General features: G+C 44.9%; 1 protein-coding gene across 10 annotated transcripts in view; it reads right to left on the bottom strand.

Moving 5' to 3' along the window:
- Positions 1-25,342, bottom strand: part of SDCCAG8 (SHH signaling and ciliogenesis regulator SDCCAG8) — a 288,104-nt gene that overhangs the window by 4,993 nt on the left and 257,769 nt on the right. For 4 of the 10 annotated variants that reach the window (XR_005214622.1, XR_005214621.1, XR_005214628.1 and 1 more), the window contains exon 17: positions 4,857-4,983. Coding sequence is in view for 2 of the 10 variants with exons in the window: in XM_037822239.1 (XP_037678167.1) it covers positions 4,857-4,983 (127 nt within the window). In the remaining 8 variants the exon portion in view is untranslated. Of the gene's footprint in view, positions 1-1,279; positions 1,340-4,852; positions 4,984-14,465; positions 14,501-14,784; positions 14,889-25,342 lie in introns of those variants that run through there. The other 6 variants (XR_005214623.1, XR_005214625.1, XM_037822222.1 and 3 more) reach the window with 4 other exon arrangements.

Raw genomic sequence — 25,342 nt, 5'->3', positions numbered from 1 at the left:
TGTAGCACCAGGGGTCTTATGTCATTCTTTAAAAACACTCAGGCAGCCGGGAGTTAATGACATTTTAGCTGCATATGTTCAAGTTTATTTAAAAAAATATGCAAGTCATTTTGGTTGACAGTGTCTTGTACACAGTTTTGAAAGAATCAGGGCAAACTTTAACAGAGTCAGTTTTTATTTGAAAAATATTTTCTGGGAATGTATCAGTGTTTATTTTTGAGACTGACAATTCGGGTGAAAATCAGGATAAAAACAAAAAAACAACAATTTGGTTGAAATCAAATTGTTTGTTTTCATCTATTTAGAATTCTTTCCAAAAAATCTTGGTTCAGGAGGAGGCTTTTTAATTTATTTTATTCAGTGTATTTGCTGTTCTATTCATGCACCATCTGTCTTGCAGGTAGCTAACTCGATGGAAGCTCCTAAGTCAGCGATGGACAGAGGCCCTGGGAAGGCCCGGGGGAAACGAGGTGAAGGCGTCAGGCCCCAGCGTGGTCAGGCCATTTCTGCAGGCGCTGCCTCGTGCCTGAGAGCTGTCAGGTCTCTAAGGCCTCCCTCCTTTAGCTACAGGTCACACACCGACCTTTCCTCCCTCCCATTGCATCATGTGTGTGTTTGCTTCTTGTGCTCATTTTCAGCTCTATTCTGAGTCCTTTGGTGTAATGAGCTGATGTCAGTGCTCCTGGAACATAATCACATATGGCTGCTGGACCCGTGCACAAGTTTAAATCAAATTAGAAAGCAAATTCACAGCCACGAATGCTTAAAAGTCATAGGTCCAACTGATTAACCATTGATAAGTCCATTTGAGACTGTTTTTTAAATTGCAAAAGTGGTTCCTATGAAAGGACTCAAAGGGAATCACTCCCCAGACTGAACACTGAGGACTGACCCAAACAGCCTGTTTAGGATGATGGCTACCAGGAAGTACAAGTAAGGTGAAGCCATATTCATTTCCAAATAAAGAAACAAATAAAACAATCTGGATGTTTAAGACGATTCTCTAAATGTACAGATAATTTCTGTTCTTTTCCCTCTCCCAGTTGTCTTCCTCCTCAAGAAAAGAGTCTTACTTCCTCACCAGCTGCTCCATCCTTCCTGGCCAGATGTTAGAGCCTCTGGGCTCTGGGTCACAAACCCCTGACCCTCCTCCAGCTGTCAGGCCTTGCCTAAACTCCCCTGGGATGGAAGTTCCTCACCTCGCAGCCACCCCCGCCACCACTACCAGTTTATAGCCGTCCCCAGCCAAGCCTGCCTCCCACGGAAAGGAAAGAGTTACCGTTTAGTCCAGTCCTCAAACAGAAGACACTGGGCCGGGGTCTGGAGATGCGCAGGCTGGCTGAACAGGGAACGCAGGGGAGGTGTGTTAGGGTGAAACTGGGCTAGTACTGGAATATCTATTTCTCCGCAAGAACCAGAACAGCCAGTTAGTGATACCTGCAAAGCCATTTTCTAGAAGTTCCCCTCCCCTCCTCCCACAGTGAGGCAGATTAATGAAGCCATTGTTTTTACTGCGTCCTAAACTAAGAACAAGCCAGAAAATAAGCCTGGAGCTTCCTGGTTCCACTCGGAGACACACCCACGCTGTCGGCCCTCAGGCCCAGCCCACCTCATCAGGCTCCTTACTGCGCAATGCTGTGGATTACGGGGAGGGTGAGAATTCTCACGGCAAAAGCTCACCATGTCATAGCTACAAAGTTAACTATCCGCCTCTGCCAGACATGTTTTTTTCATGTGTCAAGAGTTTAAGCAGAAACAATTTAGAATAATAAAGCCTTCCAAACAGGCTAGATGCTTCCTGTCAGAGGCCACAGACCAACCCCAACCCCCCCCCCCCCCCATCCGTCATCTGGTCACAGGCAGCAGGGCTCAGTGCACAGGAACAAAATCAGAGGGACCTGACTCAGCTTCAGGGCAGCTGCCCAGACTAGAAAAAATATCCCTTCTCTTTTGGGTAGCGGGTGAACATATATTTTCTAGAGTTTGACTTGCAAAATTAAGTTGTTATGCTTAATTCATCCAGGCTGAGAAAATGGGAGGCTTCGGCTGAACCATTCCAAAACCAGAAAGGAAGACAGCTCGGATAGCCAGATGCCCAAGAGCTGTGCCCAGCAGACTCTCTCCAGGAAAAAAGCAAGTGTAGTTTATCGCCCCAGAACCCTTGGGAGCTACTGTTCTCCAAAATACCTGCTCGGTGTCAAACAGCAGCCCTACTCACTTGAAAGTTTCATTTGAAGCTTAACTCATAATTCAAGTTTGTTCGGTGACAAAAATGCATCACAGAGGCCGAAATACACTGACAGCCTCTAAGTAGAGTCTAATGCAACCCCTTCGGTGGAAAGAACAGGCATTTGGTTTAGATATTCAGCAGAGAACTTGCAAACCTGGATCCCTGCCTCCTTTTTGAACACTAGTATTTGCCACTGAAGGCAACATTTCCTCTACCAAATTTCTTTTGTCATGTTCATATTAAAATAACTCCAAATGTAATATGTGAATCTGAAAGGTCCCTTTCGAGATGAGCCAGATGGGCCAGTATCAGATAGCACAGAATGGTCACATCACTTCTGTTGCTTCAGGCAAAAGAAGAAAGACCTGCTAATTTCTCTGAGGAGTTTTTTGTTTTGGGTTTTTGTTTTGTTTTTTTTTTTTTAATGCATTTTGTGGAAATTTTACAATTCATTTGGCAATTATCAGATTTTTAAAACCCTGGAAAAGGTTTCTAAGCATTGATGATCCATGTTAAGATCTGAGTGTGCTGTAAAGTAGGCAGATGGGGAGTTAAAAGGCAAACCCCACATACTGATCTAGTCTAGAATCTAGATGTGCTCCGCAGTGTGCTCCGAGTATGTATATAAGATTCCCCACAATTCAGGTTCTGAAGTAGTTCTTGGATTCTAAAGATTCTAAAGATTCTAAAGTCAAACGATTCAGTCCCTCCAGTCACAGGTGACAGGAGCTTAGCTGTCTGCCTGGAGAGCTGGTGGCCCCAATGGCCTGACCTTTATTTGGCCAGGCCTAAAGCTGGCACCACCCAGGGGTCCTCCCTCAGGATCTGCCCTCAGGGCTCGGGTTCTGGCCCGAGTCAAGCCCACACCAGTGGAGGATGCAGGTGGGGTGGTGTCAGCACACAGAGGAGCAGAGGCAGAGGGGAGTGAGGATCTTCACTGGGCCTCCACCCTTTCCTATGCTTCTCCCCAGGTGGGTCTTCTCCCAGGACTTCCTCAGGTTATAGGGGAGGAGAGAGGAGAAGAAAACACCTTGCTATTTCTTTGGACTACTAAGTGCAGACTTCCCACCAAGCACCTCAAGCTGCACTCATTTAACACTTCCAATACTCTTCTGAGGGCAATAGCCTTTGAGGAACAGCGCCCACTGTGCAGCTGTGGGAACTAAGGCTCAGTAGAGACTTTGGAGACTTGCCCAGGGGTCTCACAATGACGGAGTCTGGAATCATTCTGTGTTCCTTCTGGCTCCAAGCACTTTAGAGGTCCTCAAACTTTAGGTCCTCCAGAATTACCCAAGGAGCTTATTAAAGTACAGAGTCCCAGGCCCTGCTCCCAGAGATTCTGACTCAGTGTGTATGAGGTGAGGCCCTGGAATCAGCATCTGTTTATTTTACAAGCGTCCCAGGAGACTGTGGTGGGTGTTCTGTGGTTCAGACTCTGAGCGGTATATGCTGTACTTTCCTTAGGGGCAGTTTCAGGCCCTCTGGGAGAGAACGGCAGAGGCGTGTTTCCACCCCCAGCCCTTAGCGCAGTGCCTGGCCTCCTGGGGCTGCTCAGTTCCTATCTGTGAAATAAAGAAATACTTTGCAGAGCAATTTGGTGGGCTGGGTGGGAGAAGTCAGTATTTAGAGATTCTCTCATATCCATTCGGTATATGGTCATTTTGAAAGGAAAATGAGACTTAATTTCTCATCATTTTCATTTCCAGATGCATTTTTCCCATTAATCATTCCAAGCACTTACTGCACAATGTCTGCTGGGCACTTGCAGAGCACCTGGGCGCAGTCCTAATTAAAGGCTGATGCCACGGCCAGCCCACGGACTACCTCATTATCCTAACAAATTGCTTGATGGGACAAAAACCACAGCCTCTCTGACAGGAACAGAAACAATTTACTCCAGCCTCACCTGGACACTGTCTCTCCTCCCTAATCCCTGCTGGTGGCCCCAGATCTGACCTGAATGGGGAAAGCCTGGGCTGTAGTCAGGCTTCGGTTCCCCTGCGGTTTCCCTATGTACCAGCTGTATACGCGTGTTTGAGCCTCAATTTCCCTATCTGCAAAATGGAGACAATGATTGCACTCCTGCAGGCTGGGTCAAGGGTAAAGAATGCTAATGTATGTTCTTTATGTAACACTGTGCTGGGTGCTCTGCAAGCACTCAAAATACTAGCTCCAATTACCCATCAGCTAATTTTCTGCACTCTACATGATAGTTGCTCTACTTCGAAACATCTCTTTCCTCATCCAGTTCAGATCCTACATATCCTGCAAGGGCAGATCAAGGCCTCCTTCCTCTCAAAAGCCTCCCCTGACCTCTGCAGTCCTCACCGTCCCACCCTTGTGCTCGGCGTTGCTTGCCAGCTCACCGGCAGGGTCTGCTCTCCCTCCCTGAGACATTAGCTCCCTTAAAAGAATGGGATCTTGTGTTCCCCACTGTACCCAGCACAGTCTTCGGGATCTCCCTCCCAGGGTATCAGCCGACCAATGTGACTACTGGGAATTTTAGCCTATTCTTAATACGTGGCTCTGAAAACAGGGATGAGAAAAGACCCACTGCAGACTCCTGTGTTCTCTGTGGGCCAGGCCCTCCCTGAGGACTCAGCCTTGTGCGGGTCTGACACAGTACCTGGGATCTCAGGCGTTCCACCTCTTCCGACAGGCTCTGTTTCTCCAGGAGAAGCTGGTTCTGCTTGTTGAGGAGCTGCGCCAGCTGCTGGGCTGTGGCCTGGCTGTGCTTGTCCAGCTGCCTCAGCCTGGAGGAAAATCCACCACAGAATTAAAGATGGGTCCTTGGAAATGCGGCCGAACAGGCGTCAGAGGTCAGCAGGTATCATGGTCGACCTCAGCCCTTTAAGCTCTTTCTGTTGCTGAGTGAATCTGGGGGCCGCCCTGGAAGTTGAAGTCAGAGTCCCAAATGCAACCGACTGGAGGTCTAGGGTGGCCCTGGGGTGTGAGGTTTCGGCTAGCAGTGGGCTCTTGGTAATCATTTGTTAAATTGAATGAAACTGTATCGAATGTGAATGTGGGAACACGTGCAATGAACTGTCAATTAGAAAAAGCACAGATAAGTTGGATAAGAAAAATTGAAACCTTAAACTCACAAGCAGAGGTCAAAGATGGACCTAAATGCCTCCGCTCCTCAGCTGGAAGCGTCTCTCACAGGCCGGAGCAGACGGCCAGCCCTGGCTGGGGAAGTGGGCGAGGATGGTGGAAACACTGAACTAAGGGTTTTCCATTATTAATCAACTCAGTCAGTCATGAGCTCCGGCATCGCTGACCAGATGTCTTTAAAGATCCTAAATTTGTCATTCTGCTGATGGGCTCTCCTCTCCAGACTTGCTAATTCATTCAAACTATTATCCTCATTTGTCCACAGACAGCTTCCTAACAGCCAGTAGTATACTCACCCGTGGAAATGTGGGCTTTGAATTAAATTTAGAGTAGAACAACTACCCAAAACTGTTCTGGAAAAAAAGTTGGGCATGTCACATGCCCTTCCTCACAGCCTTCACGGATCAATAGGGAAATTAACTTGTATTTCCACAAGAAAAGGATTTTAAAAGCTGAAGATACATTTCAAACTCGAGGCTACACATCCAACGTAGAGTCAGAGAACTCTCAGGCTCCAATTTGCTGACACTGGCCTCAGGATGCCCTTAGTCCAAGCTCTCCTGTGGCATCATTTTTGATGGGCTTTGAGTTCAACTAGACATTTACAAGGACAAAAACTCAGGCCTTACGATTGAGGCAAGTTCATTTACTAAAAATAATGTGGCATCTAGGGACAGGTAAAACAGCATTCTGGGAAACGTAACAGTATTCTAGTAATTTATTCACAATCTCCCAGCTGCTTCTGCAAATTACAACTCTGTATTTCTGAGGCTGCACCTACAATCACCCCCACCCACCATTCTCTAACTTGGATCAATTTTGCTGAATGTTTGTGCAGGCAACACTTCCTGCCATTCCAGCTCTCACTCCTATCCCCTCCTCTCAACTCCCAGTGGGCTCCCCATTTTCAGTCACACCCAGCAATTTGCTACTCTTAATCTTGTGTGCCCTAGTGCACACAAGATTTCCTGAGTGCATAGTCTCAAATCCACCCCGGAGCGGGTCACACCAAACTGAGGTTTTCCCGTACTGCCTCCTGAATCATCACTGCCCTAAACAGGGAGAGGCTGGGGGAGGTCAGGAGGTCCCTGGTCAGAAGGCTGGGACGGGGTGGGAGGCAGGGGTGCCAGCTCCCTACGTCCTCCACAGGGCGGGCAGGTGGTGGTGCATCTGCCCGTGCCGACCCCGACAGCCAGCCTTCATCTGAGCACCTACTGTGTTGAGCACTGGAGCAGGTCCCACTGAAGATGCAGAGATGGTGAGAACTGCCTTTTCCTTGAGAAGCAGACTATCAAGTGCTTCATTGAAATCAGACAGGCAGAAATAACCACCAGCTGCTGACCTCTCTAAACCCTTAGGTGTTTTCCCTCCAATCACGTCCTGGGTGTGGAGAGAGCCACAGGCACAATAGCTACTGAGCTAGGAGCACATTGGGTTCGAGTTTACTAGAAATGAGTGGAACAGAAACAGAAGCATGTCATAAATAAATGACACCATTAAGGCTCAGTGATAAGAGTGGCCATTCTCCCTGTGGTGCCTTGCCCTGTGCCTTGATCAAGCGGGATAACATCCTGTGGACTGATGGGTTTAGGGCCTCCTGAAAAGGGATCCAGAGCCATCAGCAGACCCAAAGCCAGTTCTCCCAGCACAAAACGCCGGCCACTGGCTCGGTGGCCAGAAATGGGGCCAGTTCCTGCCCAGACCTTCTCCCTGTGGAGTCATGAGAACCAAGATGAGGCTCAGTCCACAGTGTCTTGCAAAGTGTGGGCCCTGGACACCTGCAGCGCACAGACCCCACCCTGACCCCTGGCATCAGGCCTCGGGGTGAGGTGGGCGTGAGCCCACAAAACCAGCTGCCCAGCGTTCTCCTGCCCAAGCACCACTGATGCGAGAAGTACAGCCCTTGAGAAAGCCCTGCCCTCCATCCGGAGGCCGAAGCCCTCACAAGCTTCACGGCTGGAGAGTTAAGGATGGCTTTACAGTTGGCTCATTTTTAAACCAACTACAACACTTTGAGCAGTTCCCCTTATGAGGCTTCTCCCTCTTCATGCCCCCTCCGTTTTGAAGGTCGGCCTCTAGTCTGTCACTCCACATACAACAATGAAGGCAGTCACAAGATGGAAAAGGGAAAACTAACAAACTCAAACCTGTATTTCTAAAAATTAAAATTAAAACCAGATTTTAGATAGAAGGGATTTCATTAAGGGAGTACATTTCAGTATCAGGTCTTTAAAAGCTATTATGAAGATTGGGAAAATGAATTTTTTTTTTTTAACTAAATAGTTATCTTTGGAAAAGCCCTCCCCAAACACTGCACAACCCAGCCTACACTCAATTGGAAGAATTTCTTGGGGTGTTCTACAGAAACATAAGTAGGCTTTTATTTTCCATGGTAGTTATTGCTCTCATTTTTGTTGTCTGAGTTCATCTTGTCAGCCGACCACAGTTGCAATTACCACCATTGACAACAGCCAACATTTACTGAGTGCCCGAGTTTATAGCTCTACATTGATTATCTAATTAAACGTTCAGTACAATCCTATGAGGCAGGATCATTACCCATTTTATAGTTGAGAAAACTGAGGCTAAGAGAGGTTAAATTAACTTGCCTAAAGTTAATAGCAAGTGGTAAAGCTTGGATTCAAATCCAGGAAGTGCCCCAGTTATTCTTAACCATTGATAATGGCTAATTGATTTATCAAACTAATTCAAAGCCCAACCATCCTTGGTAAACACTTCTCTTGTGCCAAGGACTCAGGTAGATACTGGGAATACATCAAGAATTACAAATGGTCCCTGCCCTCAAGGGGTTCCCAGCCAATTAAGGAGAGAAAGACTTGGAAAGAAATAGGTGCTGAATTCAAACAGCTATTCTGAAGCCATAAAGGCCAGTGGTCACTAAGGCATCTGGGAGGTCTGGGGAGGATCTACTTAAGAAATAGCTCATCATCATCATCATCTGTTGAGTGCTTTACTATGTGCCAGGCACTGTGCTAAGTGCTTATCATTTTATTAAGATTTTTAGTGGTCACAACAGTCCTATGAGGCAAGAGCTGCTAACATCCCCATTTTAAGGATGAGGAAACCGAAGCATAAATAGGATAAATGACTAGTCCAAGGTCACTCGGCTGATTAGTTGGGATATGAAGAGAGGAGTGGGCATTGGTTGGGCAGGGGCCAGGGGCGGGACATTCCCATGTGGGAGATGCGTGGGTACACGTGGGCAGCTTTGAGCTGTGCCACGTGGCCTGACCAGGGGCTGTGGGTTGCTAGAGGGAGGTAACGCTGGGACCAAATAAAGCTTCATAAGCCGAACTGACAAATATGTCCTTTATCCTGCAGGCAATGGTGGCACCACTTACTGAGAAAGAGGAGATGGGAGAAGGAAGAGACAGGGTCAGATGAGTCTGAGGTACCCGTGGGACACGCGGTGGACATGCCCATGGAGCAGTTTTGAGGTTTGGGGCCTTGGGAAGGGCTGAGGCTGGAGCTCTAGCTGCTGAAAGACCTAGGCCATGAAAGTGGGACGATAATCCATGCAGGAAAGACTGGCAGAGATTTTCAGCCAGGAAAGTTTATTAAAACTACAGATATCTGGGTCCCCCACAACCTACTGACTAAGAACCTCTGCTGGAGTGAGAGAGAAGAGGGCCAAGGACAGAGCCTGGGGGAAAGCAGCCTTTAAGGGCTGGCAGAGGAAAAGAAGTCAGCAAGATGCTGACAAAGATGATCCAAGAGGTATGAGGAAAACCAGGAGAGAAGAGCTTGGATGTCAAGGAGGAAAAGTCTTGCTAGTTGTTGGCCAGTTTGCGTGAAATGCCACCTCGTGCTGGAGCACAATGGGGCAGTGCCTGGCACGGTCTGCTTTCAGGAGAGGTGGGCACAGGAGCCTGATTACAGGGATGGGAAGATGGGAGATTTTTTCTGGTGAGGGGCTTGGCTGAAGGGAAGGTCGTTAGAGGACGGTGCAGAAGATGGAAAAGACCTGAACCAGCAGGAAGGCGGCTGTAGAGGAGAGACGGGAAACCCAGCTTCCCAATGGAGGAAGGTGCCTTGGGCAGAAGACCGAACCCTCCACCTTGAGGCAAGACTGAGGTGGGCATGGAAGCCAGCAGCGGAGGGAGCTCATGCTGCACAGCCTCCATATTATCTGCCAGGTAGAGGGTGTGATCGTTTGCTGAGAGAAAGGAAGAAGGCAGCATGTTGGTGGGAGAGCTACTAAAGAAGATAAGGGCACTGCCCCAGGCCAGGAACATAACTTGCAAGCTGAGGCAGGGTCCTCTTAGGTAGACACAGGTTCTGGGGCCTCAGCTGTTTTGACGAGAACCTTTAGACGGGCGGCACCCCTTCTCTGACCCTGCAAGGCGTGGCCCTACCCAGCTCTCTTCCCTCCCCTCCCGCACAGAGGCTTCCTGCTTCCTGCTGCCCTTCTCCTTCCACCTCAAGACCTCTGCCTGGAACACTGCTCCCCTCTACTTTCCCAGGGTTGGAAAGTTGTCTGTTTTCAGGTCTAAGCGTAACTGTCATTTTGATAGGTTTGCAATTTCTTGTTCTTTTTTTGGTCTTTTTCGTCTTTAGCCATTGCATTTACAAGGCATTAAGTAATTAAGTGAGAAAGAGGGACAACCACTAACTGGGGCTGCTGCAGTCTTTTTTGGGCACCTGCCCGTCTTGCAGGTAGGAGCACCCGACAGCCTGCAAACCACATCCAGACTTCCACACAGCCAGGAAAGAGACAGAATCATCAGATTTCAGGGCTCACCCTCTAGTTCAGACCCTTTGTTCCCAAGATTTCTGTCTTCCTGTAACAGACAGGTGTCTGGTCCCAGAAAACCCCAGATGTACTGGTGTCTGCCCTGTGATGTCATGACACCCAGGGCAGCTGAGCCAGGCCAGGAGGCCACCTACTCTCCCATGAAGCAGCTGATGCACCCCCTGCTCTACAGGGCCTGCTGGGTCAGTCAGTACACAAGGAAGGACGTTTCTGGGCCCCTCTGCCACCCTGGCTGGTGTTGCCATCCCAAACAGGGGCACAGGGCCCATTTCCCTAAGGACCTGCAGGTACATCGTTTGCCACTCCTGGGGCAGAACTGGAGAGAGAGCAGCTGCAACCGTGCTGGGGTAGAGCGATCAGCATAGGGTCTCCTGCACAAAGGCACCTCGGGGAGTCTCAGGAGTGGGAGGGGCAACAGTTACCATGGCAACATACGGCCCCAGGTTCCTAAAGCAGGGCATGCAGATAAAATTCAAAGGGAGTCATGTGTGCTGGGTTGGGGCAGATCTCTATTGGTCCAACATGTTCCTCTCAGCCACTCCCCACAGCATTAGCAGAACCAGCTTTCTTTCATATATATATATGCAAGTCTGCAAGATAACTTTATAGATCTGAGTGGGCTGGGGAAAATATCTTATGCAAAACAGAAGCAGTGCAAGCTGCCAGCTCTGGTCCAATGCTTCAGACACTCATTTGCTATGAATACTGTGAAAGCAATGAATACATATATTTAAATCTTTTTATTATGTTGTGATACATGCAAAATATATGCAGTGTATAAATAAGTTTGAGGTAAAATAATCAAATGAACACTTGGGAACCTAGTCCCAGTAGCTCAGAGCCACCACCTATGTGCTTCTCCCTCCAGCCCCATTCTTCCCCCTGAGTGACCGACCAATGACCTTGTGCATCTACAGGCCTACCTCACACAGAATTGGGATTCGATTCCAGACCACCGCAATAAAGCAAGGCATGAAGTTTCTGGTTTCCCATGCATAAAAAAGATAATGTTTACACTATGCTGTTGTCTATGAGGTGTGTAACAGCATTATGTCTAAATGCTACCTTCATTTAAAAATACCTTCTTGCTAAAAAATGCTAACCATCATCTGAGCCTTCAGCAAGTCATAATCTTTTCTTTCTGGTGGAGTCTTGCCTCAATGTTGATGGCTGCTGACTGATCACGGTGTTGGGTGTTGAAGGCTGAGGTGGCTGTGGCAATTTCTTAAAATAAGACAGCAATGAAGTTTGCCACATCAATTGATTTTTTTCACTTGAACAGTTAGAGGCCACTGTCAGATTATTAATTAGCCTAATTTCAGTATTGTTGTGTCTCAGGCAATAGGGAGGTCAAGGAGAGGGAGAGAGATGGGGGAACAGCCAGTCAATGGAGCAGTCAGAATACACACAACATTCATCCATTAAGTCTGCCGTCTTATATGGGCACAGTTTGTGGCACTCCAAAACAATTACAACAGTAACAGCAAAGATCAAAGATCTTCACAACATAAAATAATAATGAAAAAGTTTGAAATACCAAAATGTGATACAAAGTGAGCCCATGCTGTTGGAAAAATGATAGTGATAGACTTGCTTGATGCAGGGTTGTATAAACCTTCAATTTGTAAAAAATATGAGGTATGTCTGTACGGTTTTTTTAATTTGAGGTTTTAGTTTCACTCCAAAATTTCACCTGGCAAAATCTCACAAACCACTGTGGGTATTTTTTCTTTAGAGGTAAAATGTCTTTTGACATTTTGAAATGTTTTCAGACCAGAGCCCCTTCCTGTGATCACGCTGATTACAGCAAAGATTTTCTCTCCCCTTCTTGGATAAGTGTTTACAGAATGCTCAGACCCTCAGTTTCTCTGGAAGAAGGAGCCTCCTCATGAAAATGAAGAACATTTCTCAACGAATTTATGCATTAAAACAATGCAAATATTTTAACTGTAAACTATGTACTCAGGTCCCCACCACTGCCAGTGGTATGCTCTGATATTTACTGAGCATTTACCGTGTGCCAGGGAGCAGTGTGAGCATTTGACATTCATGAACTAATACAATCCTCACAGCAATACCACAGTGTAGGTACTATTATCATCTGCATTTTGCACATGAGAAAAACGAGCCACGTGAAGCTAAGTCATTTGCCCAAACTCACACAACTAGAAGTAGTAGAACCTGGAGTATCGAAGCCGCCGATGGCACAGAAGCCGGCTGAGCTCCTCGTCACTCTCCTTCTTTAACTTTCAGGATACAACTCTCTCCCAGGCTCTCACTCCCCTGCCCCTCTTGCTCCACCTTCTTGAGTTTCTCTTCTTTACTATGAGACCTTTAAATGCATGTGAGGCCCAGGGCTGGGCTCTAATATCCTCACTTTAAACACTGTACCTGGGTGATTTTTTATCTGCACTCATGGCTCCAAGGAATATGTGAAGGCTGAGGATTCTCAAAACTTGCTCTCTGTTCTCAGGCCTCTCCCCAGCAAGACCTGTCTAGCTGGATGGCTCACCAGCACTTCAAATCCACCTCAAACTCACCACGTAACACAGTGGACTTGTCTCCCAGAGCTCCTCCCTCAGTGTCCCTTTCCCATGGGTGGAGCCAACCCTAATCACCTGCCAAGTCCTCTTCTCCTCTTTCCTCTCTTTCACTGATTACATTGTCACCCAGTTCTGTAGATCAGCCTTCTACACCTTCCTCCTCTCTCCAATCCATTCCCCTGTTCCTTCCACCTTCACTCCCTGAAGTCAATCTTACATGCTATATAGATGTCCCTTTGTAGTTTTTAGTGTATTGGAATAACTAGAAGGAAATACGTGAAACTGTTGAACTGCAATCCAGTAGCCTTGATTCTTGAAGATGATCGTATAACTATAAAGCTTATATCGTGTGACTGTGATTGTGAAAACCTTGTGGTTCACATTCCCTTTATCCAGTGAATGGACAGATGAGTAGAATAATGGGGACAAAAAGTAAATGAATAATAGGGGGGGGGTATGGGATGTTTGGGGTGTTCTTTTTAACTTTTATTTTTAGTCATATACATATATTTGGAGTAATGAAAATTTTCAAAAATTGTGGTGGATGAACGCACAACTATATGATGATACTGTGAACAATTGATTGTATACTTTGCATGATTGTATGGTATGTGAATATATCTCAATAAAATTGCATTAAAAAGAATGGCTTTTATATTTGTAGACGGTTGGGGAAAAATGAAAATAATAATATTTCAAGACATGAGAATATTGTATGAAACTCAAATTTCAGTGTCCACATATAAAGTTTTACAGGAATGTAGTAGCTTCACCCATTCATTTATATATTGTCCATGGTGACCTTCAGGCTGCAGGGGCAGAGTGGAGTAGCTATGGTGGAGATCATATGGCCTGCTAAGCCTAACAGATTTATTACCTGGCCCTTTACAGAAAAAGTTTGCCAACCTCTGGGCTATAAGATGACTAAGCTCTCTTCCAGCTCCAAATTTCTATAATATTATGACTTTACAGACTTTTACTATGTTCCTATTTTCAAATATTGCTAGTTATGTAGTCATAACAATATACCTAGGTCTCTCAAGTTGAAGTTTTGAAAACCCAATTACTCTAATTACTGCTCTGGGTAGTTACTTTTGGTGAATAAACCATATTAATTTAAAGTTGCATACTTTGTTCCAACACTAAAAATCTGCTGCTGTGTTTTACATAATTTCATCTCATCATGAGCTTACAGAATCAGTGAAAGCAAGCACTGCGCTTAGGAGTCTGTGACACATTCTCAACAATAATCCCACTAGCAAAGTTAAAGCAATTTTGGTGGCTGATTTACCACTTAAAATTTCCTTTGCCTAAATCCACTCTGTTCAATAATGATTTCAATAGAGTATTTCCACCTGAGAATCAAGAAATTCTGGGGAGATTTACCATCTCCAGTAGAGTTCATGTTCCTGAACTGTCCCTTTAATTTTTCATTCTATTAAATTCCCAGTTAGCCTTGCTGCCTGCAGAGGCAAACAAGGGACTGCTTAGGGTTAGTGATGGGGGATGGGGGGGATCCCTGCTCTTCTCTCCAAAAGAATCATGTCATATTAGAGCTGAAAGGCATCTTAGAGATTCAGTCCAAGTTGTATTATGAGGCCCAGAGAGTACAAATGACTTGCCCAAGGTCACCCAGTCTGTCCAGTAAATCTAAGATTAGAATCCATGTCTCTTGACTCCAAATCCAGCGTTCTCTGCAGCTTTTCAAAATCCATTTTTTATAAGGCCTGAAAAAGTCTTCTATTTCATACTAGAAAATCATGATTAAGTAAGTAGCTTGAGAAAAGTACCAAACTGGGGAACTCACTGGGAAGTAGCTGCCAAAGGGTCATTTTCTGAGATCTGGGGATGAGAGAAAAGAGGAGACAATCCCTAAGCCACTGTTTCTCAAACTAGTTCAGTGAAAAGAACCAGTTTTGTACTTTTTGTTCTTTTTCATAAATTTCCAATCTGTTACAGACTGATATTTTTTGTGGAATACAATAAAAATGCTCTAACAATTTCTAATTGCTATGAATTTCTAAACACTCTAAGTATCTGTTATCTTGTCACAAACTGGTTAACAAACAGTTCAATGACTAAAAACAGTTCAAGGTTCTAGAAACCACACTTTGAGTAGCACTGACCTGGTCCAGTCTTGAGCTGGTGTGAAGGATGCAAAAATGAGAGGCTGGAGGCTCTGACGACCAACGTGGGACACTCTTGTTGGTGGTGGTGTCCTCCAGCAACCCTGAATGGCCACAGCAGCATATTCAGCTCTTCAACATCACCCAGACTCTCTTATGGACCAACTGCCTAAAATGGTGCTTCTAAGGGAAACTGAGGCACAGCTTCATTTTGGTTCAGTGAGGAACATCTGTTGCATTGCTACCTTGTATTGGGCTTAATAAGTGTTATCTGAGCAAGGCTGAGCTTGCAATACTTTTGGAGGACTGGGCACCATGAAACAAGAGGGACAAGAATTAACGGAGTAAGTATCTTCTACTTTGAAGAACCTTGATGACCATTATTTGCTTTAAGTCCAAGTTACTGTTACCAGCTCTATTTTTAAGCAAAAGCACAGTCATGATGAGCACAGGCCCACTGTGCAAAGAAAAAGGGGCAGAGAAATAAAAATTGTTGAAAATTGCAATCTTTGCAGAGCAGAATCCAGGCCACCATACAGAAGTGCTAGCAGGAAAATCCACACTGCCTCTCACACCGTACATCATATCTGAAGGCAGTCTAAACTTAAGCACCTCCCCACCCCATGCTCTTTAAAAACTGTTCACTTGGAAATAATTTCATACTTATAAAAAGTTGTAAGGAAAGTACAGAGAATACCTACATACCTTTTATCCAGATTCATCTGTTATCATTTTGCCTCACTTCATTGTAGGATAAAACATTTTTTTTGAACCATTTGTGAGTAAGTTGCATTCATCATTCCCCTTTGCCCTTAGATACTATTTCATGTGTATTTCCTAAGGATAAAAATATTCTCTTCCATGACCATAGTGTATTATTAACTACAGTAAATTTAACACTGATAAATGCCTTTCTCTAATCTACCAATTTTGTCTATTGACCCAATAATGTCCTTTTCCTCCCTCCAGAAAGGATCCTTTGCACTTAGTTGTCATGTCCCCTTTAATCTGGAGCAGTTTAAAAAAAAAAAAAAAAAAAAAAAAAAGACCTGTTTTTATTTTGATGAATGCTTCTCGCAATTAAAGCAGCCATCAAAAAGAAGACAAGGAACTTCCAAAATGCATGGGGATCTTGCTCACTTGCCATCTCGCGTTTTTGCAGCACAGTGTTGTGCTTTCAGGAAGTTTCTGTCCTAAGGAGGGCCTCCCAGTGTTCCCAAAGACTAAAACACTCCTGGGGTGGTCCTGAACAGGCCTTTGGTATGTTAAGTTTCATGCTGCAGTGAGGTGCTCCTCTGTTTCCTTTCTCTTTCACCATCCTCCAGGTCACAGAGGTGTGATTGAATAAGAGTGAGCCCTTGGCAGCTAAATAACCAGATTCAATCACTATAGTGCACTTACTGGCACACATCTTAATTAGGTTATAATGCAAGTAATTTGATAACTACTCCTGGCCATCCACTACAGAACTGTCAATGCTGAAAGCTTTTTATTTAGCTCCTCTTGCCTCTATACGGAGGCAGTCTCCCTGCTGACCCTTGTCAAAGAACCCCATCTGCTGGTTGCCACGGTAACTGAAGGCGACCAATTGAGCTGAACAGAGTGACACAGAAATAAAATCGGCAGCCAAAGGAATTCTGCTAAGAGTAATAAATCATTTAGTAAAGGGGGTCCTCCACACAGTGATGAGTGTTGGGATAATATGATGGTATAACTCTTCCAGCTAGAAGGTCCTTGACAGATCGGAGTGATTAGGCCTGCTGGAAGGCTCATCTGGTTTCCAGTGGGCTCCAAATGCAGAAGAGACAGATCCTGCCCAGTTACGTGCCACCGTGGGGAAGAAGGAACAGCTATGTCAATTTTTAATATTTGGGCTGCAAAATTTTGAATTTTAAGGAATGGCAAAAGAATATATCTAGGTTTCCAACTCTCTTTGTGCCATTTATTTTTTTTTTTAAGTGGCACAAGTAAACAAAATGCCTCACATATCCTGGGAACCCACTGTGGCCCCAAGGAAGGTGGCAAAGAGAACCAAGATTAAGATTGCTTTGGAATAAGACAGTCTAGCAACAGCTCTCTGCCATAAATCAACTTTTGGATGTTCCAAGCAGAAACCATCTATGTGCCCAAGACTTGTAGTCCTTGAGATGGTAGGAAAGATGTTGGGATTTAACTTGAGGAGTTAGAACGTCACTATGTGATGGTCTCAGAAAGGGTCATTCACTAACTCTGAACAGGATGAAGTCTGAGTTCCTCATAGAGCAAAGCACACACCTTTCCTAAATTAAGCCTGAAATAAGAGGGGCAGTAAAGAAAGGAAGGAGGGGCCTTCCTTGGGCTGCTCTGGGTGACTGCAGGCAGCACACTGTGGCCTGGCAGTGGGTTCAGCAGAGCACCGAGGGTCCCTCACTGTAACGGCGCAGGCCACCTAGTCATGGTCCCGACGCCCAGTGACCACCTGCTGTGTAGACTAGGAATCCCCTGCAGGCAACGCTGCCACATTTTAAGATGTGATTTGGCATACCCCAGGTATGCGAAATCATCCAAACTGCATTTAGTCTCTTAGTAGTGGAAGAAATGGTGGGAGAAGCAAGGGTCACTGGCAGTAGAAACAACCTCCCTGAGAGCAAATGGCAATAGGGTGTGAGGGGCTATAGGACACAGCGGCAGGACGTGTGTTCGCGTGGAGTTGGGGGCAGCTGCAGACGCCACTTTCAGAGGTGCCCGGCGAGGAGGAGGGAGGGCTCTGACCGTCTCCCAGCCCCGGGACCCACACGGCAGCAGGGGTGCCCGGTGTGCTAAGGCTTTCCCAGAGATAATTTTCTGCCTAAGAAAAGAGCAACTGCCAAACAGAAGGTAGATTTTTTTTTTCCCATCTTAGATGCTGCCAACAAAAAGCTTCAGGCTTAGAGTTTTTGTGAAATGTAGCTGTCGGAGTTAGGAAGTGGCTGTGTGCGGAGGGACAGGACGAGCCTCTGCTGAGCCTCCGCTAGTCCCGAGAGCGCTCGCAGAGCAGGCGTCCCGGGAACTCCCAGCCCCATCTCTCAGCCCCGCGCTGCGCCGTTGTGCTTTCCTGCCTGTTGAATAGTTGACAAGAGTTCAGCATCTGCCTCCCTCGCATCAGCACCTGCTCTCGGCCACCTCTGAGCGCCCTCGTCGCGGGTCTGGGCAGCCCCCGGCCCGGGCTCCGAGTGCCGCGGACAGGCAGAGCCCGGCCCGCGCGGCCCCTGCGGCTCCCGGCCCATCGCTGCCTCGCGGCTGCTCCGCCTCCGCGTCCCCGGCCCCGCGCTCCGCCGAGCCATCCTGCTGCCCCGCGGGAGAGCCCGCAGCCTCGCAGCTGGAGGTCGGAAGGCTGCCGGGGGCGGAGGAGGCTGGGTGCGGAGCATCTGGCTCGGGAGACTCCGCAGGGGGTCGCAGGGCCTCTGGACTTTGGCAGAAGGAGAAGATTAAGCCGAGATGGCAGTTGAGGGGAGGAGATGGGTGAAAGCTTCATTAACTCCGTGCTCATGTCCCAATTTCTTTCCCCTGAGAAGCAACGAGAAGTTTGATTTCCCTGTGATGTGAAAGGTGCTCCGTGAACGTATTTGGTTTTCTTACTTTTAATTCCTTATTTGTAAGCAAATAAATGAATTGTTGTTTGTTGATGATCATGCAGGACTCACATTTTAAACAGGAAAAATATTGGCTAACATTAAAACTCGTGTTAATTTCTTTGTTAGTCATTAAGCGTCTCAACGTGGAAAAAAAAAAGGTGCTGGGCATGACATTTCTTTCTGCCCCTCCTTCCACATTCTCCTCCAATAACCAAATTGATTTTAAGATCAATCTCAAAAACTGCCATGGAAAATAGGACTTCTAATTCCATAAAAATATTTTCAGTGAGTACTGCTTTATGACACAGTTGCTCATATTGTTCATACATGAACTCCCTCCCCCTTTACAAAGTTACCATTAGTTTCACTTCTAAGCCCCACTTCCAATTCTTTGTCTTTGTCCCTCTCTTAATTTCTCCTCCATATTTCAATTCGCAAACACTCTTGAACTTTGCACACACTGCCAGCTTGAGCCTGCACAGAATAATCAGTATATTAATTCCACTTGCAGACACTGACTTTTCTAACACAATCTGCCCAACCTGAACTCTTTCCTTCAGAAACTCTTTCCTTCAGAAACACTTTGCCTTTAAAAAGAAACTCCCAGCATGAACCTCATAAGAAGCGACATGTAACAGACAGTGCATGTGGCGCTGGGCATGCAGCACAGAATTAAAAGAGAATTTTTACTTTGTTTTTTCAGTGCCATGTGCATAATGTACATGTGGATGAAACTGACATCAGACATTTAAAGCAAAAAAGGCGTGGGGGAAGGGGGATATGATGGTGGCGGGAAAGAAAGAGAAAAATATGTTGAAAAAAACAGTAACTTCTGTTAATCTACATTTTTCAGTCACTGTCTTAATTAAGAATGTTAGGAAATATGTTGCAGTTTAATTGCATTGTTTTGAGAAATTCTAATGCTGACAAATCTGAGACCATGTTCACTTCAAAGGGAAAGGATTAAAGTGGTAACTTCTGCCATCCATAGACAACAATCAAAATTATTTTTCCATAGACCCCACCTCCAGCTGCCTCCCCACACAGATCCTAAACTCAGAAGACAAAGTAAGACCATTCTAACACTTAACGTGTTGAACATGAAACAGCTCTGAAAGTGAAAAACAGGAAAGTGTTTTTAACCTATGTTTATGAGATGAGAATACATAATTTTCATACAAAGAAGTCATGAAAATCAAATGGCACTCTATTTAAAATTTCTGGGTGACATTGCTATCCTTGCAAAAAAGTTATGTATGAAGGAAGTCGGTAGCAATCGTCAAGTGATTCTCTGTTGACCTTGTTTGAGATGGTAAAAATTATTTGACCAAGCCATAAGTAGTACATAAAACTGATGACAGTTTGAAGAGACATGCGGATCTTCAGACTCTGCACCCTTTTATCCTATCAGAGCCCGATCACACATTCTCTAGGTTTCATTTCTCGTTTGGGGAAAGCCTTTACATCATAACACAGCACCATAAATTAGAATGTATTTTCATTGCTCCAAATACCTTTGATAGAAGTTGTGATACACATGGTAGCTTTCTAGTGCCCACAGCTGGTGACAGCTGGATGCAGCATTTCTTACTTGATCCCATTTTCCAGGGCCTGCACAGAGTTGGGGTCACTGCCTGTGAGGTGGGAGGTGGTGACACAGCCCCTGAAGTGGAAGGTGTTGCTGGTGAGTGCACTCGGCTCCCAGGTGCACGGTGAGAACTAGCCACTGACCAGGCACTCTCACTGACCCAAACTTACCACTTAAATCAAACTGGTTTGGTGATTTGGTCAGATAAATGGACCAGTTCTCTGACTGAATCAACCAGTCATTTCACCTTCCATTAACCACAATTTATGATGCACCCAGAGTCTCAGCATTAGCTATCTATCCCAACTGAGGAGGTGGGCCTAATTCTTCTAGCAGCCAAAGACATGCATTACATGTGCAATGGCCCTTTCACAGCAACAAAATAAGATCTGTTTGCACCAAAGTGTAGCTGAAACGTACAAAGAGCTTGGTTGAGTAAAAAAAACACTGAAGATCTGCTCTAACTGGGACTCACAGAGGTCTCACAGCTCCTTTCGCCTCCATCTTCTCAGAACAAGAGTAATGGTCTGAAAACTTCACCACAGTTGAAGTCTTGTGGGAATGCTGCCAGTATCACAGTACCTCAATTATTAAACTTACACTTAGATGTTTTATTAGGGAGTGGAATCCCGAGGTCTCAAATTGTTGACCAAAGAGTCCAACAAGTTTACTGTTAGGGAAGTAGTATAATTTAAAAAGACATATATATTAGTACTAAAAAAGACAATTCTGCATGAGAAAACATTCCAACTCACACTTTAAATGTACATCCTTTCTTAACACGTTCGATTTGGGAAAAATAAGAGGTCTTACTTATGCTCTCCGGCAGCACCATGCCTAGGGGCGTCCATGTTTCGAGGTCTGCCGTGCTCCGGGCAGCACCAGCACACCGAGTTGAAAACCCAACGTCAACCCCGTGTGGTCACACACCAAACTCTCAGAAAGCAATTCTCTGGCCCTGGATCACCTTACTTGCCACCCTCGAGGTCCAAAACAGTGAAGGGACACATCTCTTGTGTGCTCAACACCAGGGACGACATAAGACTCTCAGCTGACTAAGAAATGACAGATTTTCCATCTCCTGGGGTTTCTGGGAATGCCAGTGGGAGGACACATTCCCCCCCCCCCCCACCCGCCATAGCTGGGCAGCCTTCCCAAGGACAGCCTCGGCCAGGAGGGACAGTGGGCACTGAGGAAGGCTGGGGGCGCTGAGCCTGGACCCCCTGTGGAGGGCAGAAGGCAAGGACACGGGGGGACGGCACATTTTTAATTACCAATTTAGAGCAAGAGAAAAAGAGAGAGAAGAGTTCAGGCGGACATAGAGGCAGGCAGAACCAACCAGTGTAATTATCAGTTGAAAAGTTCTGAGTCAATTCTGACTTCGAAGAACATTAAAAGGAGAATACATAATACTGGGGGAAAAAAGGGGAAGCAGTACCCGCCCGAGGGCCAATTGCCTCTCCAGCAGCGGCAAGGCTGTTCCTGGGCTCACAGGACCATTTGTTCCATTACACAATCTCCTGAAGCCATTTAGAGCGAGCTCAAACAACTGCCTGTACCAACACGACACATGGCTTCCCATCCCGAGTCTTTGCTAATCCAGACGCTCCAACCATCTTTCTTTAAGATGCCATATGGTTGGCAGAAGCCTGTAGATCTAGCAGCACATCTGCTTGTACGTTTCTTCTTCCCTCCATCCCCCCAACAAAAGAGGGAAAGAGAGACAGACAGAGAGGAACAGGACGCCTGTATACCTCTGCCTAGATAGAGATTTCTTTTTAAGCACTGTAACAAAGTAAAGCAAAACAAAATAAAACAGACAGCTATTAAAGGGATGGCTGGAAAGTATTCCGGGCGAGATCATTTTTAACCAGACAACACAGTGATTTATTTGCTTGTCAATGATTTAAAGCAAGATTAGAAAAACAAAGGATGGATGGCTGTTTCATCAAAGAACAATTATTTTAAAATCACTTCAAAGCTGTCTCTTCCTGGCATCACTGAGATGCTTTCTTGCCACAGGACAGGGACAGCATCTTCCCTTGAAGCTTTGTTTCTCCTCTATTTTTCGGTCAAAGAAGACAGACAAGCTGCGACTCGAGCAGCTACCCAGAGCCTGCTTTGTTAGCAAGCAGGGCGCGGCTGTATGCTAATGAGCCGGCACCGACACACTGCTTTTTCGGTATGATGAGCAAAGATTGTTGACACTGTTGAAATCCTGGCTCTCCTGGCCTTGAGCGTGCGGGCTGCCTCCTTGGAACCCGGCCCCCAGTGAGACAGGCTGCAAGAAAATAATAGTCTAGTCTCCTTATGACTGAAATCTGGCTATTTGTAACTTACAGCAATTGGGAGGGTATTACAAAAATATATTTGCCAGGCCAGGATTCAAAAAGATACAGGTGAAAAACAGGTTTCTTCTGAACTAAAAGTTAACCCTGGTAGACACATGTGAGTGATGCCTGGCTTCAGAAGTCAAAACCTGCACGGCTGGGGTGAGGGGTAACCTACAGCCTCGGCCACATCACGGGCTGCCGGGGCGTTGCTTGGCGCGCGGGCGGCGCCGTCCACAGATGGGACGGCCTCACTGGCGGCATCATCGCCGTCCCCCGTGAAGAGCCAAGTGGCTGATCTCCTCGTGAGTTTGTTTGAACCATGTGTTGGTTCATCATAAATGAGGAGATACGTCTGGGGAAATATAGTATGGCAGAAAAGCAAAGCGAATAGTCCATATTTGCAAAAGTGGATTTTTAAGTCAAAGAAGGGTGGAAAGGAAAATCAGTACTGAGCACATTACATGAAATACTCTTTTACCTGCCCAGAAACTTCCAATTGAACAGGTGAGGAGACCAAGGCTTAGAAAGCAAAAAACAAAAACAAAAACACAGCAACAAAAAAAAACCTTTACCAAAGTAGGAAGCTGCCAAACTCAAAGTCCATGCGCATCTCACTACAACCACCAGCCTCCAGGTTTGCAGGTGCACTCACACACATACACATGACCTAACTGGTACCCAGAGTCCACTATGCCAATTTGCAAATCATGGTTAGCTAGTGAGAAATTAGCTAGTTATAATTAGTATGCAGGCAGGGGTATCAAATTGTAAATTCAGTTTACTTGTAATCTACAATATGAATGAAAATTCATGTAACTAAAATGTAAAAACATGAGGAATGACTAAAAAAAGCATTGAAAATTATAATAAAAATACCAGACTTTATCCATTCAAAAAGCATGCCCTTCAAATTATTCACCTTGGAGCCAGCACATATATTCCAACCAATTCTGCTATTGCTTAGGACATTGCTGACATATTCCTTTTTTTGGAACTGCTCTTATAGCCTAGGGCTCAACGGTACAAATATCTGTCTTTCTTGGGTTGAAACATGCAAGTTTGTAAATGAGTATGTATTAAGTGCATTTCATCAAAATCTTGTTTTAATATAAATATACACAGTAGATGCAATATTTTTTTCTTTTATTTATTTTTTAGTAGATGCAATATTAATCAAAGATGACACATCAGCCCAGATTAGACTGTATAAGCCCAATTCTATCATCAATAAGGACAACAAACTATTAATAACAATTCTCAGGGTTACAATTATTGTTGAGATGTGGCTATGCTATGCAGAATGACTAGTGTGAATTTAAAATAAAACAGATCTGAGTTGAAATCTGAGCATGAATTTCAGCCCTGCTGTGATCCTGGGATCCTGAGCCTGTTTCCTCATCTGCAATATGAAATCTGAGATAATATTACCTCACAGGGTTGTTGTGAGAATCAGTGATTTATGTAAAGTGATTGTCCCCCCAAAATGAGAATAATCATTATTGTTATTATTTTTAATATAGTGCTTCAGAGCATACACAGTGCTTTTGACATACATTAGATCATTCAATTCTGAAAATAGCTCTGTAATTTAGGAAGTGTTTCTACTATCTAATGAATGAAGTAATTGAGATTAAGTGAAAATAACTTGAGCTATAAGCAACACATATCAAGCCCTTTCTGTGCTAAGCACTTTTTACAGCCATTTACTAATCTTCACATCAACCCTTTGAGGAAGGTATTGTTGATATTATGATCTCCATTTTACGGACAAGGAAACTGGGGCTAAGTGACGTTACCAATATCTTGCCTAAATTCACATAGGTAGTAAGTGACAGAGCTAGAAAACAATCCCAGGTCTGTCTCCTGAGCCCATGAACCTAATGATAGCTGTAAAATAGTGTAGACAGGGCCGAAAGTCAGATTTCTCTGTTCAAAATCCTGTGCCCCCTTGCCTATATCAGTGTCATGGAGTGAAACATCTAAAACTACTGGACATTTGACAAGGAAGTTATCTAGCATAAAAATCCTTGTCCTTACCAAATTCTCATGTATTCCAACAAATTCTATAGGACTCCTGGTTCAAGCGTCATATATCTATTCACACAAATTAACTCAAATGCTGAGTTCTCCTTAGAGTACAGTTAAAAATTAAAGAAATGCACAGCGGTTACCCAAGTGAGTGTCCCTGTTCTTAGGAAATGTCAATGGAAGTGTTACGTTTTAAAAAAGCATGATATATGCAACTTATTCTCAAATGTTTGGAACGTAGATGATTAAGAGATAGATAGGAAGGGAGGGAGAGAAAGATATAACAAATGTGGCAAAATGCTAATAGTTGGTAAATTTGGGTATCTGGATAGTATGTTGGAGTTCTATGTATTATTTTGCAACTTTCCTGTAAGTTTGAATTTATTTCAAAATAAAAAGTTTAAAAATAAACAAATATAGATAGATAGATAGATTTTCTATTAAGGCAGTGTTCTTTATAAAATGGCAGGACATGACATATGCATTTAAATGCATCTCACACATAACACACACCAACAAAGCTGTCATTATATATTTGGAACCTAATTTAACACCACTGAAATTGTCAGCAATTTTTTATCAAGAGAATAACAGTCTTTCAATAAGAATAAACTATCAATAGAAAGCTTCCAAATCAAAATTATTTGCAAGGGATGCTAGAACATTTGGAGGTTGCTGATCAGATGCTGACATGAAGAAATCTGAGCGGGTGTAACTAAAATCTGGATTTATGGTGCACATATGTGCTTAACCAGACATCACTCCTCAAATGAAGTCACTGGGCTTCTCTGGTGAACCAACTCTTGTTTCTCATGTCAGTGAACAAGAATGCTGTCATCTCAGGTGGGGTTTTCTCTATCACTATGTTCTCTCCCTCCCTGAGTCTCCCTTTTCTGATTTGATCTGGATGGATTTCCAGAAGCCAAGTCCTTTCCTCTGGTTCTCTCCTCTAGGACCACAGCTTCCAGGCCCCAAATTTCATTACTGACTTCAATCCAGTTCAAAGAGGAACAGGA

This window comes from Choloepus didactylus, chromosome 2 (assembly GCF_015220235.1).
Source record: "Choloepus didactylus isolate mChoDid1 chromosome 2, mChoDid1.pri, whole genome shotgun sequence".
NCBI classification, from domain to species: Eukaryota; Metazoa; Chordata; class Mammalia; order Pilosa; family Megalonychidae; genus Choloepus; species Choloepus didactylus.
Note: the sequence above shows the minus strand (reverse complement) of the source record. Positions and strands in the feature narration are given on the sequence as shown.